The following is a 15565-nucleotide window of genomic DNA, read 5'->3' on the forward strand; positions in this document are numbered from 1 at the left end:
TGTCCGACAAGCTCCAAAGGAGCCTTTGATCACTGATAATAAATAATCAATTATATAAATAAATCCTTACGCGAGTAATTACTTCTATTCCGTAACGCAGAGAATCATGAGAATTGTACTTACATTTAACAAACTGTATCTTGATAACTAACGCACATACAAAACCCATGTTAACTGGACTGAAATTTTCTTCATCTCCTCTCTAATCTTTCAGTCATTGATTAAGTCTTGATGGGACACATTTTGGTGCAGGTATTTTGTTTTAGAGTTGTGGAATGGCAGTGGATGGGACACAGCCTCTTTGGCTACACCAATTTGGTTTGTCAATGGCTTTCTCGATTTGAGGTCAGTAATTAATTCGATGTAAGTGGGATGGATGAATTTTGTTCATGTATTTCATGTATTTCATGTAGATGTGAATTTAATTTTTTTCACAATGAAATTTATTTTCACTTATCCAACAACAGGATGAGCAATCATTTTCAATTGTTTATGATTATTCAAATGAATCTGCTGATAAGTTACAAAAAACGAAGTCATTCCTCACCTTTATGATCCAAGTCATCCAATTCTTCAGGATCAACCTTTACAATGTGGATCAGACCTGCAAAAGAACCTTCAATTATAAACTCAACCAGCACATCCTGGTTTTCCTTTCCACAAGCAAAATATAAATGTGCAAATACGAGAAAATGCACCAATAACATAAACCCTTCACGGCACACATGCTTCAAGCAAGGAAAACAACAGTTTTTCTTATAATGTATAAATAAAAATCCAATCTGACCAGTCAGTCTCAGTCTCAGTCTGTCTCAGTCTCTCTCTCCCCTCGATGACCACTGAATCACATGGTGATTAAGTTGAAAGAATTCTTTAGATCATTCAACCTCAAGACCTCTTCCCACCCCACCTTCCCTAATCCACTCTCCTGCCCATTTCCCTTCTGATTGGATGACTTTCGGACAAAACTTCAGTTGATGACTGGTCATCAGAGGAGCTTCTGGGATTAAGCGGTCCAACCTAAATATCAAGGTCCCAGCTAATGATCTGGATGGCCAATGAATTGTGCACTCAATAATTGTGGAATGGCATAAATATTGTAACGGTTCTAGGAACCGTATGCATACAAACATACAGTTGTCCTGAAGTTAGTCATTCCATTTAGTATATGTGCAGCTAGAACCCCTCCTTGTGTGTAGTGGGAAGACACTGGGGTGCATTGCGATGTTTTTTTAGTTAGGTTCATAAACCTTTATATCCCCTCCAACAACGTACCACTGTTCATCCGCTGTCTACTCGGACTCTCGCTTGCTACTCTCGCATGGGCTGAACAAGCGCGTGTTCGCCTACTCATCTAACCGGCGACTCGCTTGACAGAATCTTTGTGTAGTACCTTTTAGGCGAGTCCAGACACGCGGAGTGGGCGGGCTTCCCGGTATGGCCGAAACCCCGCTCACAAAGGGCGGCCCCATGGAAGCCCCCCCGTCCAATCAGGGCGAACAGTGACGTCTACTTCACCAAGGCCCTTCCCCGCTGAGGGAGATCTATAAATTACGACACCATTCGTTCAGAGTGGTCTGGTGAGCTGGAAAGTGAGTTGTCTTGAGAGTGAGCTGGAAAGTGAGTTGTCTTGATCGGAGCGTTGGAGTGAGAGTTCGTCGGCTGGTAGCGAAAGAAAGGAGCCCTGATCCCCGCCTCGGACTCCGCTCGACTCGACCCGGGCTCCTTTTCAGACACGGTCTCCACGCGTGCGGCCGTGGACCGAGCTGCACGACCATTGACAGGTGCTGCACCATGGAGCATCTTCCCTCCAACGTTCAGGTACCCGAAAGAACTGCGATCTCAGCTCACCTCCCTCTCTGGCTGCAAAAGGTCATTTGCCATACATCTGGGTTTATTTTCGTCTGAGTGTGCATCTGAGCTTGTGGCACCGTCTTAAAGAAGAACTGCAAAAGTGTTTTTATTTGATCATTGTAAATCTTGCCTGTTGTATTCCCGCGTAAGTCTGCTCTGTGTCTTTCTTTTGTAAGTGCTTGTAAATAAATGATTGCAGAAATGTTCACAGTTCGTTTCTGTCTTTTCCTTCATTGGCCCAGCATGGTTTTGATCTGAGGTTAGCCGGGTCTTTATCTGTGATAATCTGTTCATTCTTGCTGGTACGTCCTTGGTAGTTCCGCTCAGCTGCATCCGATCCGTAGTTGGTACTCTACCGTAGTTGGTAGAGTGATATGGTTCAGGCAAGGCGTACCGAGGGTGTGGTTCCCTGGTAGATGACACCGCGTGGTTAATTAGGTAAATTGGTTCGAGACAAAAAGACCCTACGCTACGCGGTGGAGGTATTGGCGTCCACGGTCGGTTAAGCGACCCGCCGCGTCACGGAATTATCCGTGAGCGACGGCCTACAATTCCAGGAGTCTGGTGGGAGAAGACGTAACTTCACCCACCTAGCGGTTGTTCTTGCCACCGGACCCTGACCCGCAACAATATTATTTACATCTATTCCCTCAACTCCCCTCCCACCTCACCCAAAGCCTCCTTCTCCCTATCATCCCCAAATAAGCACATTATGGAACCACGTAAAAGAGTGTGTCATGACACCATCGCATGTAATCAAAGGTGTTGTATGACACTGACGAACACCTCATCACCGCCATTGTCAACAAGCCAAATGTGCTAATTACAATCACAACATTGGATTAATACGCAGTGGAGGCATAAATACCTAAAACTGCTTAACAGCTTTAACAAGGCATGCTTTTACATCAAAAACACGAAGAACAAGAAAAAGAGCATTCAGAGATTGCAGACCCTCACCAGGACTTGTTTTGTGTGGTGTGTCATGTGGTGATTGTGTAGTTTTGTGTGGTGTATTTTGTGTGGCGTTTGTTTACCGGTGTTACATAATTAATGAGAGACATAATTAGAAGTGCCACTTTATAACTGCTGGCAGTGATGACCGGGTACCAAGACGTCCTGCTTTGATTGGACACCTGACCCTGACCCGTAACGTTTTTCATTATTATTCAATTTAATGCAGAATGGGATTAAAATAAATTCAATTCAAATCAAATGGAAGACCAAATAGGTACAGTCCAGCGTTGGAGTCACCAGAAGGAACCCAAACAAGCAAAAAGCAAAGATGAAGTCATTAGGAGGAACCTGGATAGGATTCACATTTCAGCTGCTACTCCTCGACCCTCAAACCCATCCAGGCACAGCTAAGTGTGTGATTCAAATAAATAAATAAATAAATAAATAAATAACCCAGATCAAAAAATGTAATATTTCTGGCTGCCAGACCATGTGTCTGATCAAGTTGAAATTTAAAACATGTATTCCACATCACTAGTGGATTACAATTGTGAAGTTTCATGTCGATTGATTAAGCAGTTCCAGAGAAAACATTATTTAATATTTTTCATATATCCAATATGGCTGCCAAAACCATGTGACCTCTGATGTCATACGTGTAAACCTTTTTTTCCTCATGGTTAGGCGGTCATATGTGTAAAGTTTCACCATGATCTGTTCAACCATTTTGAAGAAGATTTTTGAAGGTGTAAAAAAAAAAATATATATATATATTATATCGCTGCCAAATCACGTGCCTGATGATGTCATCAAAATTTTTTGTGTGGACCATTTTATCCATAGATGACCCTCAAAAATTTTCATACTGATCAGATGTAGCATTCCACATTTGCAATTATGACATCATAACGAAGGCACCTATGACATCATTAAAAAAGAAATCACATATTCCCTATGAGGAGTACTTCCCGTGCGCCAAGTTTCAATTTTTTCCTTGGTGCAGTTTCAGAAATAGAGGTTCAAAGTTTTTTTTCCCCCCGTTTTTCCAACATGGCTGCCACACCACGTGACCTATGACGTCACAATTATCATTAAAACATTCTGCGTGAGTTTGTCGCACCGATGGAGAAAATTTCATCTCAATCTGACAAGCGGTTGTGGAGAGGAAAAAAAAAAGAAAGTTCTGTGCGGACAAACAGACAGACAGACAGAGATAGATAGACAAACAAACGGACCCAAACTCAATAGCCTCTCCTTCGGCGAGGGTAAATAAAATAATTCAAAATAAATTACAAGAACAACAGGCACAAAGTATTTCCTAGTGACTGTTAGGCGGTGTATCATGTTCTGTGCAAAGTTAGTTCTTGTATCCATATTGATGCGGGTCCTCCTGTGTACATCGGTATATCGCTCGGTAACCATCCTTTCTGTCAGATGAACTGGCTGTTGGTGATAGATCTCGTTAGAGTTTCTGTATGTCGGAAACCAAAGAAAATATCTGTTTGGCTTTCCCGGCAGACGATGTGCACACTTTCTGAGGACCATCCGTCACGAAATTGGTGATCATCTGGGTTGAAAATTTGACCCCGTGTCCATCCCACGGTGCACTGTAACAATATTGTAACGTGGAAGGGGTGGGGAATCCATAGCTAGACTGTGGTAAGTGTAACATGGTCCGTGTGTTTCGGGTAGGTGAGATTGCCATGCATGAGGGACCTGTCAGAGTAAGTCATTTTGTTCCATGATGTTGAGGAGGTAGGGTATGTAATTTATTCAGGATACTTAGGGTAATATTGTATGCATAAACACCTTTTGTCTGTAGGTGGGGCCAGGTGAGGACCTCCCATCACAAAAGGCACACGTGTCATATGCTCCAAAAGGCCGATCACGATCTGTCTGGACAGTGTGTGCAAAGCCATGGTGGCACAAAACGCTGTAGGGACCAGAAGCAGGGAAAGACATTTTTATTGGGGCCACCCCATGGGCAGGACGGCCCAGAGGAGGAGGACTCTCAGAAAGACTGGAGTGTGAAGAAGGAGCGGTTTGAGAGAGAGGACAGAGGGGAGACCAAGAAGAAACACCATAGAGAAAGCTCAGAGGAAGAAGCGCCCAGAAGGACGAAGAGCGGCCGAGAGAAAGGGCACACCAGAGCTCCCAGCGTGTCTGAGGACTGGAGGGTGAAGAAGAAGCACCTACAGAAAGAGAGAGAGAGAGAGAGAGAGAGAGAGAGAGAGAGAGAGAGAGAGAGAGAGAGAGAGAGAGAGAGAGAGAGAGAGAGAGAGAGAGAGAGAGAGAGAGAGAGAGAGAGAGAGAGAGTGAGTCACGAGGGTTGGTTCTGGGTGCATGTCCTAAGAGAGTGGAACCTTTTGGAAACGAAGAAGATAGCTCTCTGCTTTCTCTGTTTTGCCTCAACTCGATGCTGGCTCACTTCGTCACTGCTCAGGGAGGATGGCTCTGAAACGTGGACGTTGTTCCCAAGCTATACACACCATCGCCCTGCAATCCACGCATCGCCAAAGAATAGTGTCGCATGCATTATTCTATTGTTGTACAAGTACGATCTGCGGCGCCTCATGTGGGTTAGGATTATTTATTTATCATCCTTGTACAGAACTTTGCGTGTCTCCATTCCCTTGTTCGTGTCTTTTGATTCGCATGGTTTGTTCTGAACTGCTCGTCCCGTCCACCTTTCCCCCTCATATTCATGACAAATAAACCCTTTAACAGTTAAGAAGCGTGTTCAATCCATCTGCCTCCAGTGCGTGTGCAGTTAAATTTTGGCTCATTTTGGGGTGACCTTGGGGAACAGTAGAGTTGTAAATTGAAGTGAATACGGCAATTAGAAACTGTTCGGCCATTTATGGGAAGAAAGATCCTTACACAGCTGGCCCCGTATTAATGGTGGCTGTATGACGTGACAATACGATTATTATGGAACAAATTATAAATACAAATTATAAATACAATATATAATACAGGATTTTATATTGGTCGGGTGAGGCTCGACGTTGAAACGTAGAACACGTTAAAAATGTGACAAATGTTAATGTTGTAGTTGGATTTTATGGCTTGTGGAAAATAACGAGTGTTCGAAGATTTCATTTTCTCGCTGCTTCCGGATATGGAACCATCTTGTGGTATCAAGGAGTTTCTGGCTACATATAAATGTGGACCCCCGGACTTTGACCCCCAGGTAGACTCCCGTAGACCCCGATTTTTATCATGCTGTGAACAAACTTGAGTTGCAACATACCAAGTATAATTTTAGTCGGTCACAATCCCATCTGCAGTTTCAGAGAAGTTGCAAGTATTTGTGAATGGACAGACGGACTGACGGACTGACGATGTGCCATCCCATAAGCTCGCTGGAATTACGTTCCAGGTGAGCTAAAAATGAGCTTTTGTTCACTCACACATCTCTCCATCTCATTTCATCAAAAACTAGAACGGGCACTTGGTAGAGCGCATACCTTCGCCGCCGCAACTTTTTTCCGGGCACATTTGAAAAACGTCATTTTAAAACGTCCATGACGTCACAACCGTCAGTCCGATTGACGTCAAATTTGGTGTGTAACCTCCTTGAAGGCAGTTCAACAAAATGGAATGATAAACACTGAAAAATTAAAAAGTTGAAAAATGACGTCATCTTTTGACGTCATTTTGACGCACTTCCGGGGACGTCACGTCCAATCGGGGACTACCATTCTGAAAGCTCGTAGTTCACTGAACGTTTTAACGTTGGTTTCATGTCAATAGCTCTATTAGATCTGAAGCTATGCCTACAAGTATATTTTGACCTTGAGTGTGACCTTGACTACAGAGTTAATTGGCAAAACCTGTACATCAATAAACAGATATTTTGGTACTGATCCTAATGCCTGGATTTGGGAGACTTTGCTTGATAAATTATATTGATATTTGAATGTAAAATATCAGGACATTTTAGCCACAATTGAAAAACGTCACGTTCAAACGTCAATGACGTCATAACGGTCAGTCCGATCGAAGTCAAATTTGGTGTGTGACGTCCTTTAGGTAAGTCCTACAAAACGGTATGATCAAAATTGATGAGATCGAAAATTTACGTCATCTTGTGACGTCATTTAGACGCACTTCCGATGACGTTACGTCAAATCCGACACTACATATCCGAAAGGTATCTCGTCATGGAACAATATGGTGGTGGTTGCATGTCGATAGCTGTATTATGAAGGAAGTTATGCTCAAAAGAGTGTTTTTGACCTTTTCATGACCTTGACCTTTGACCCGATCGCTCCCAAAATCTAATCAAATGGTCCTTGGATACTCACGAATCATCCCACCAAATTTCATGCAATTCGGTTTAATACTTTCTGAGTTATGCGAATAATAAACAAACACACATATTCACAAATAAATAAATACACAGCACCCAAAACATAACCTTTCGCAGAATGCGAAGGTAATAAATGAATTATGATAATGTACACAGAGCCAACAGGAAGTGACGATTTTAAAACAAGAGGGATTTGGTTGCATTGTTTTTTTTTCCAAGTGGACTTACCTTTTGCATTTACAGGCTCCAAAGCTTCAGGTTCATGTTTAACACCGTGTAGCAAGTCTGTAAAACAGAGATCAGAAGTTCAAGTTGAAATTATGAATAGCTGTTTGGGTTTTCTTAGTATGCAGAACAATTTGTTGTTAAAAGTAAAAAAGTCTGAGCGTGTAAAGTCAAATGGTAAAGAACACTCATGTTAGCGCACCATATCGTTACAAGCGGCACTTTTGTGAGACAATCTCATTTTACTAATGAATTTCAACCCAGAATTTTTTATTTTTTTAATTCAGATATGAAAACTCATTGACTTGCAGAAAACATCAACTAAACAGACAAAATGGGTCAAAGAGCAAACAGTGGGATGACAACAAATGGATGCACCACTGCACAAGATGTGTAAGAAGAGGGTCTCAGCTGGTGTGGTAAAGCTTAATCACGGAAATGGGAGAGTCCATGAGGTGGTGGTGGGCAACAAACTCGATATCTTGTCAGGAAGAGTTCTCGACAACATACGAAGGAAGACACAAGAACAAAGGGTTTTGAACTCAAGAAAAGAGGGTTTTTGAAAGAATGGAGGTAAGAATATTGTTTAGACTTGGGGAGAGTAACAAGCAAAGAGTTTGTGGGAGAACACACGTTAAATGGAGGAAGGGGATAGGTAAAGAGGTGAGAATAATGGAATTAAATAAACAGAACATCAACTGGGGTAGGCTAACCACCGTGGGTATGCTGACCGCAAGGCGAAGCTAAGGTTTCGGTCGTTCATCTTTCTCTGCAGTAAAAGAGCAAGTGAGAAGGCAGGTGAAGCAAGACCAGAACAAAGTTGGAAAAGAAAAACTGCAAGGCCATCAATCAACCTGTCAAGGGTGAGCATGAATCACTTCCTGAATTTGAACTTCATGATGCAAGATTCAAATAACACAGAGGGCCTGAGATTCATGGCCTCAATGGGGCCAAGATGGGAAACGGCAGGGAGAGGGAGCTATATTTTACAACTTTAGATGAAGGCTTTACATGCAGTTACAAGCCGAGTACAATGAAGGAGGTATTTGGCGCTGTCTAGAATGCCAAGATGGCAGCCACAGTCATTGGTCATGTGATTTAAGGAAAGGGTCAGTGAATTTTGGACTCCTCAGGTTCGTAGCACAATTAGACAACCGATGGGACTCTCAGTCCGATTCCATTGGGCCCAGAGAGGTGTTCAGGGTACACCAATACTGATCTTGTGGAAATAACCTCACTATGAATCCTACTGTTAATTTGCAATTGGTCATTGGCTTTGACACCAATACAAATTTTTATTACAGACCCTCAGCATCAAAAAGCTACGTATAATCGAGCAAACAGTTTAAAATGGTGACCTCACCACCATGACAGCATGTAAGTTGCATCAGATGTGGAAATAAATGTGAATCGTTGCTCCCAGCTTGCCGGCTCGATGACAGAAGACGCCATTTGCATTTTTGCCGCCTTAATCCCGACCCCATTTAGAATCCCGTGTGGGCACGGGCAACTTACTAGATTGATGGAATATTGAGATTATATACCCAATGGAGCGGCACTTTACATGTACCCTAATTGCCTGTGTTCGGTAGTAGTTCAGCAAAATAATGAGTATAATATGACATTCACCACTATGTTTGCTTTTTTGATCACAAGGAAGAGATGAAAAGAACCGAACAACAACAACAAAAAAATTGGTGTTCTACCTGTATACATTGAGAGTTTGTTTATATTCTGCGGAAATATCGAAATAATCACATTGAAGTAAGCAAGAGAACCAATTGTCAAGAAGTCACAGTTCCAATGGTTGCTATGTGTGCGACGTACAAATAAGGTAATAACACCACCACCGCACCTGACGCACATTTCTGGAGGAAATTGGTGATGATAAAAAAAATCGACATTTTTGCACATTTCATGTTGTTGACCTCCGAGAGGTGTTCGCAGAACATACTGCATAATCAATGTTCCGATAAGTGATGTCGTTGGGCAGGCGAGCTTTCCCCAATTGGTTTGCTGATGCTGTGTAAAGGTCACCCAAGGCATTATTTTTCACACCCAACCAAAAAGATGAATGGTTGGCACAAGAGCTCTTCAATAATTTTGGTTCGCGGGTGCCAGCAGTGACCACTATTTTCGTTGTGTCTGTCTGTCTGTCTGTCTGTTGGGTGGTCGCTAGACTACCGTTATGCTCAGGTTTTCCGTCTGTCTGCATGTCTGTCCGTTTGTTTGAATGTAATGGACAGCTCTGGAGGCCAGAGGAGTCAACCGATTTTGATGAAATTTGACTGGTAGGTTCATACCAAGATCTAGTTCCATGCTTTTTGAGCACCGTTGCTATGGACGCCACCGTTGCCCAGCAACGGGACTTTGAAAGTTTTGAAAAAAATCCGATTTTTTTTTCTTTTCCGAAAATCAAAAATCGGCTTCCGCGCTTTTATGCACACTATAATCAACCTCTGTCAAAAAATTTTAGCCCGATCCGTCAAAAACTGTATGACTAGTATGCAGTTATATAGCGACCACCCATGTCGCCTACCGGCTTGTCTGTCTGTTTGTGACTCTCTCAAGAGCATAGCTCCGTAACGTTTGATGCGATCTTGATGAAACTTGGACACAAGCTAGATATCATGGTCTAGTTGTGTCTTTTTGTACGAGGGACGTCCCACGCCCCTTGTGGGCGGAGCCACGCTCACTTGAACTTTTTTTCTCGCAATTTCATTTCCTAGAAGCTGTGCGTAATGTCCATAAGTACAACATATAAAAAATCCGATTTGATTTGGTCAATTTTGACGGAAGAGATAGGTTTTTATGGTAGGGCTTCCTCAAAAGCTTCCACCAACTCAATTGTACCTATAGTGGCATTGTTCAATAATGCCCGCGAACCATCGTCGCCTCCCGGCTGGTTTTTCATGTTTAAAGCCATCGACTTGGATTTAAATAAATAAATATATAACAATTGCACACTTTCCTTTGGATGAAATAATCAATGAGAATGTTCCGTGTAATCGAGAGTAACACACAAGTATTAAGTAGAATGGGAAAATGTCAAATTAAAAGAGCAAGGTTGCAGTCACGGAACAAGGAACTTGATATGTGGGTACAATGATGCATGAGCGTGGTAAATTTTTCAGCAATACCGTGTATTTCCCATCAAGTGGGGCGATGCATGACAATACGGACAACAATGCAATGTTTAAAGAAGAAAAACCCACGTCTCTCACCATTTGGATCCAAAGCCTCCAATACTTCGGGTTCAACCTTCACAACATGCAACAAATCTGCACAGAGACTTCACATTAGGAACATCAAACGTCAGCTAATTTCACCCAGACATGAAAATTATGTTTCATGTCATCAATGGAAAAAATAAAGTAATAATTTTTTGGTGTGTGTGTGCGATTCTCCACGTATTTAATTCCCACAGCATAAATTAGTACATCTTATGTAAAGTAGAAACACAATTGCTGGCACGAAATATATAAAATTCCGTCTAACTATCCTGAATAGGAATAAAATTCCTGGAGAGCGAAGTTCAATTGAAATGCGATTTGAAAGTCACCCCACTGTTGAACATTCAGTGAAAACATTCCATCTCCGACGGAGACAAAATGCCATGCATCACATGCACACATGAGAAACTTTGGGGGGGGAAAAAAAAACTTAACTTTTTTATGATAGAAAAACTAAACACAGATGACATTTCAAATAAATAAATAACTATAGAGTTCATGGAACACAATTACCCCGTGCAGCACTTTTCGCTTCGCGTGCACGGGGTAATAATTGATGATGTCGGAATGAGTTCGGACTTGAGTGCATTTTTGGGAGGACCCAGACTCGGACTCGACTCTTCAGAACTCAGACTCGGTATGCTAAGGATTCGGACTCAGCCCGATTCCAAAAAAAAAAAACAAAAAAAAAACTTAGTGTACAGTAGAAATAAATCAATAAAAAAGTAAAAAGGTCATTTGGACACTCCTTTCCATATCATACTCTAACCATTTGACATGATACATCATACATCAATTAGCAAAAGAGACGTGAAAATATCTTTTAAATACAGTTTCTAAATAACAAGAGATGCCATTTATAGAATCAGGAAGAAAAGTCCCACGGATATCGGGTCAAAGAGGTCGTGTGATCGTGCAGGGCTTTTGAGGGGTTGCATGTTGAACATGTAAACAGAGAAAAACAGTTGGCAGGTGTGTATATATTAATTTATATTCAACTGGTTCAATTTCTCAATTTTATACATGGTATTTTCGTTATTCCACAGTCGATATAGGGTATGCCTGGTGTTCGCTTAATGGTGACGGGTGGTGGGCTTGGGATCTGAGGATCCTGAGTTTAAATCCTATTCGGCCGTTGAATTAATACCAGTTGGGGTTGACTCTGCCTGTCGTCCTTCTGAGGTTGGTAAAATGAGTGCCGGCTTGCTGGTATCCTGTGTCGGAGTGGCGACCCGTCCAGGATTGTGCCCAATAGCCAAGGAGACTGCTGAGGCAGCACCAACGCTTTGTACAGACTATGGTCCCAATGGATGGATGGATTTAGGGCTTGTTTTGCAGGGCCAAGGTGGTAACGTTAGGGTTAGGGTTAGGAATTTCTGTGCATACGCGATAAATATTAATTTACAAATCAGGGTTAGGGTTAGAGTAATGTAATTTTGGTGATATTCAAAAAAATTTTTTTTAAATGACACCATAGTGTGCAGGTGAGTGCAATGAGTTTAGAAAGTAGTTGTATGTTTGTGTAATACAAAAAAAAAATAAAGGAGTAAGAGCAAAAGTTATTATTTTAAACACGATTTACCGATTCGATAAGCTACCAACTCGTCTAACTATGGCCAGCATAGGTTTTCTCAACAAAAAGTAACCTAAAAACGTATTTTAAATTATTAAATTGTCTTTAAAAACAATATTTCCAAATTTGCCTCTGGGAAGTCACTTGTGTGAAGGTTACTGCATTTTCTGTGACATTTCGGTCGAGGGCAACCATCTGCAATCAAACTCACAGAGTGATGAAAGTTAACATGTTCGGTCACATTTATCTCCTCTTGCTGAAAATATAATAATTTGGCCCTTTAACATTTGAAAAAAGTACGTTGTGATGGTTTCCTTTCAAGGTGGTGTGTAATATTGCACAACGCACTTCAACGTTTCCGATTTTTTTTCTGGAAGGTTTTTTTTTTTTCATTAGCTAAGGTGTTATTATATAACTCTCATCCAATGATGTGTTCATAAGGGTGGGGGGGACACAACCACAGCAGAAGCTGTCGAGAGCAAGGGGAAAAGCGACCATAATCATGTTTTTGGAAGTAGCAGCTCTGAAATTTCAACACGAATAACACGCCGAGTGGTCGGTACTGTGCACCAAATTAGAGTTTAAAATGCTTACCGAAGACGGAGTTGTCGGCAAAACATTATGGGTATGATTCATTACATGCAAGGTGGCTGAAATTTTGCATCGTACTTCCGCTACTATTTACGGTTAAGTTTTTAAAATCTCGAGACTGGCTAAAATAGTAGCAGAGATATTAAATGTTAAACATTATCCAATCAAAATGCATCTCATTGAACCAATGACCCAGAAACCATTCATTTCCTTTGCTATGCCAATCAGAATTGACGACAAGAAAAAGGTTGCCGGATGAGGGTGTTGAAAGTTGGGCCAAACAAACGGGAGCTCCCCAACTAGACTTTTTCCACAAACCTTCTGCTACATTTTTATGTTAAGCGTCCTACTTATGGTTAGGGTTATGTAATTGCACGTGATTTTTTTAAACAAGTCATATCACAATGTGAAAGGGGATTGATACGAGTACAGAACGTGGTCGGATATTCCTGTAAGACAAAAAAAATGAACGAATTAAAACATAAATAAGGAGCAAAATTCACGAATTTAAACACAACTTACGGATTAAATAAGCTACCGAATCGTCAAAATATGGTCAGAATCGGTGTCCACGACATGAAATAACCCCAAAAAATGTATGTTTTAACATTAATTTCATTTCAGATCATCACTGTTTAGATGGGTAAATTTTAGGGTTAGGGTTACGGAATTCCGCATGAGATTTTAAAACAAATCTTATCACAGTGTGAAGGGGATTTGGATGAGTACAGAAAGTGGTCAAATGTTCCTGCGTGACAAAAATTAATCAATTAGAGAATAAATAAGGGGCAAAATTGAATATTTTAAACACTATTTACGGATTAAATATTGTCAGAATCGGTTTCCTTGACAGAAAGAAACCCAAGAATGTCTTTGAAAACAACTACAAGAAAAAGTGCAATCAGAGATTGCATACCCCCGACCGGACATGTTTTGTGTGGTGCGTTGTGTGATGTTTGTGTACTGGTTTGTGACGTAACTAATAAGAGACATAATTACAATTGCCACTTTGTAACTGCTGGCAGTGATGACCGGGTACCAAGGCGTCCCACTTTGATTGGACACCGGACCCTGACCTATGATGTTTATTGTTCAATTGAATTCAGAATGGGATTAAAATAAATTCAATTCATATCAAATACAAGACCAAATAGGTACAGTCCTGCATTGGAGTCATCAGGAGGAACCTGGATAGGATTTAATCATGGCTGCCAGACCATGTGCCCGATCAGGTTGAAATTTAAAACCTGCATCCCCCATCAATACTGGATAATAATTCTGAAGTTTCACTTCAAGTGATGAATTGGTTCAAGAGAAATAATTTTTTTTAAAGATTTCTGCTCAATCCAATATGGCTGCAGGATCATGTGACCAATCAATTATTTGTGAATACCCCGGTATCCCCAATACTTGGGAAACGTGTGTGAAGTTTCCCCTCGATCTGTACAGCCATTCTGGAGATAATTTTTATGGGTTTTAGGGTAAATACAATATGGGTGTCAAACCATGTGACCGATGACACCGTCAATTTTTTTTTTCTCGACAAATTTATCCCGAGATGACCCTCAAAAAATGTTCATACCGATCGGATGTAGTGTTCTATGTATGCAATTATGAGATCATAATGAAGACACCTGTGAAATCATTAAAAAAAAAAAAATCGCCCCGCCCCGTCCCCTCGCCCCGCCACCCTCTCCCCGTCCCGCCACCCTCGCCCCGCCCCGTCACCCTCGCCCCGTCCCGCCGCACCTCACCCTCGCCCCCGTCCCGCCGCACCTCAACCTCGCCCCGTCCCGCCGCACCTCACCTCGCCCCGTCACCCTCGCCCCGCCACCCTCACCCCGTCCCGTCCCGCCACCCTCGCCCCGTCCCGCCACCCTCGCCCCGCCCCGCCGCACCTCACCCTCGCCCCGTCCCGCCGCACCTCACCCTCGCCCCGTCCCGCCGCACCTCACCCTCGCCCCGTCACCCTCGCCCCGCCACCCTCACCCCGTCCCGTCCCGCCACCCTCGCCCCGCCCCACCACCCTCGCCCCGCCCCGTCCCGCCACCCTCGCCCCGCCCCGTCCCGTCCCGCCACCCTCGCCCCGCCCCGTCCCGTCCCGTCACCCTCGCCCCGCCCCGTCCCGTCCCGTCACCCTCGCCCCGCCCCGTCCCGCCACCCTCGCCCCGTCCCGTCCCGCCACCCTCGCCCCGTCCCGTCCCGCCACCCTCGCCCCGTCCCGCCGCACCTCACCCTCATCCTCGCCCCGTCCCGCCGCACCCCACCCCGCCTCGCCGCCCAAAAGTGCCGCCAATGCCGACACAAGAATCTCCGACTCTCAGGAGCGAATCGTCCATTTGTTCCCCAAACACGAACACGTGGAATGAGCTTTTTGTGTAGGTCGATCCGACCCGTGGGAATGAACCAGAGAGAACGAGTCATATCAGGGAGTTTGATGGACATTGGAGTTTGTAACCAACGGGCGTCGGGCACACACTAATCCCGGGAAGGAGTTCATCAAAGTCCGAACACGTCATGTGATCGTTGTACTGTACGAGTGTTATTTCTGTAACCCTATAATGGAGTATTACAATGTAAACATCAGGGGGATCATTAACCGCGCTCATCACGTTTATCGATTCCCACGAGGTGATGAAAACCTTCCCTCTCACCTGAGTTCTCACAAGGTGTACTTTGATTGTCACAGATTTCGGATTCTTCCTTCACTCTCTCCATTCTCCCAACGAACTCCAATTTCATTCATTAACCTCCAACCGGAAGTTGAAACTCGGCTCCGCCCACATGCGATTGAAGCACTGACCGGAAGTCATCATT

General features: G+C 43.1%; 1 protein-coding gene across 7 annotated transcripts in view; it reads right to left on the reverse strand.

The window, feature by feature from the left end:
- The window catches only part of LOC147025498 (general transcription factor II-I repeat domain-containing protein 2A-like), an 83653-nt gene that overhangs the window by 33507 nt on the left and 34581 nt on the right, over positions 1 to 15565 (reverse strand). For 3 of the 7 annotated variants that reach the window (XR_015059640.1, XM_085886958.1, XM_085886959.1), the window contains exons 5-7: positions 10576 to 10632; positions 7355 to 7411; positions 548 to 604 (exon numbers count right to left, since the gene is read on the reverse strand). Coding sequence is in view for 6 of the 7 variants with exons in the window: in XM_085886958.1 (XP_085743084.1) it covers positions 548 to 604; positions 7355 to 7411; positions 10576 to 10632 (171 nt within the window). In the remaining variant the exon portion in view is untranslated. Of the gene's footprint in view, positions 1 to 547; positions 605 to 7354; positions 7412 to 10575; positions 10633 to 11097; positions 11253 to 15402; positions 15557 to 15565 lie in introns of those variants that run through there. The other 4 variants (XM_085886961.1, XM_085886962.1, XM_085886963.1 and 1 more) reach the window with 4 other exon arrangements.

This window comes from Eptatretus burgeri, chromosome 6, assembly GCF_056783735.1.
Source record: "Eptatretus burgeri isolate ZD-2024b chromosome 6, Ebu_testis_v1, whole genome shotgun sequence".
In the NCBI taxonomy this organism is placed as follows: domain Eukaryota; kingdom Metazoa; phylum Chordata; class Myxini; order Myxiniformes; family Myxinidae; genus Eptatretus; species Eptatretus burgeri.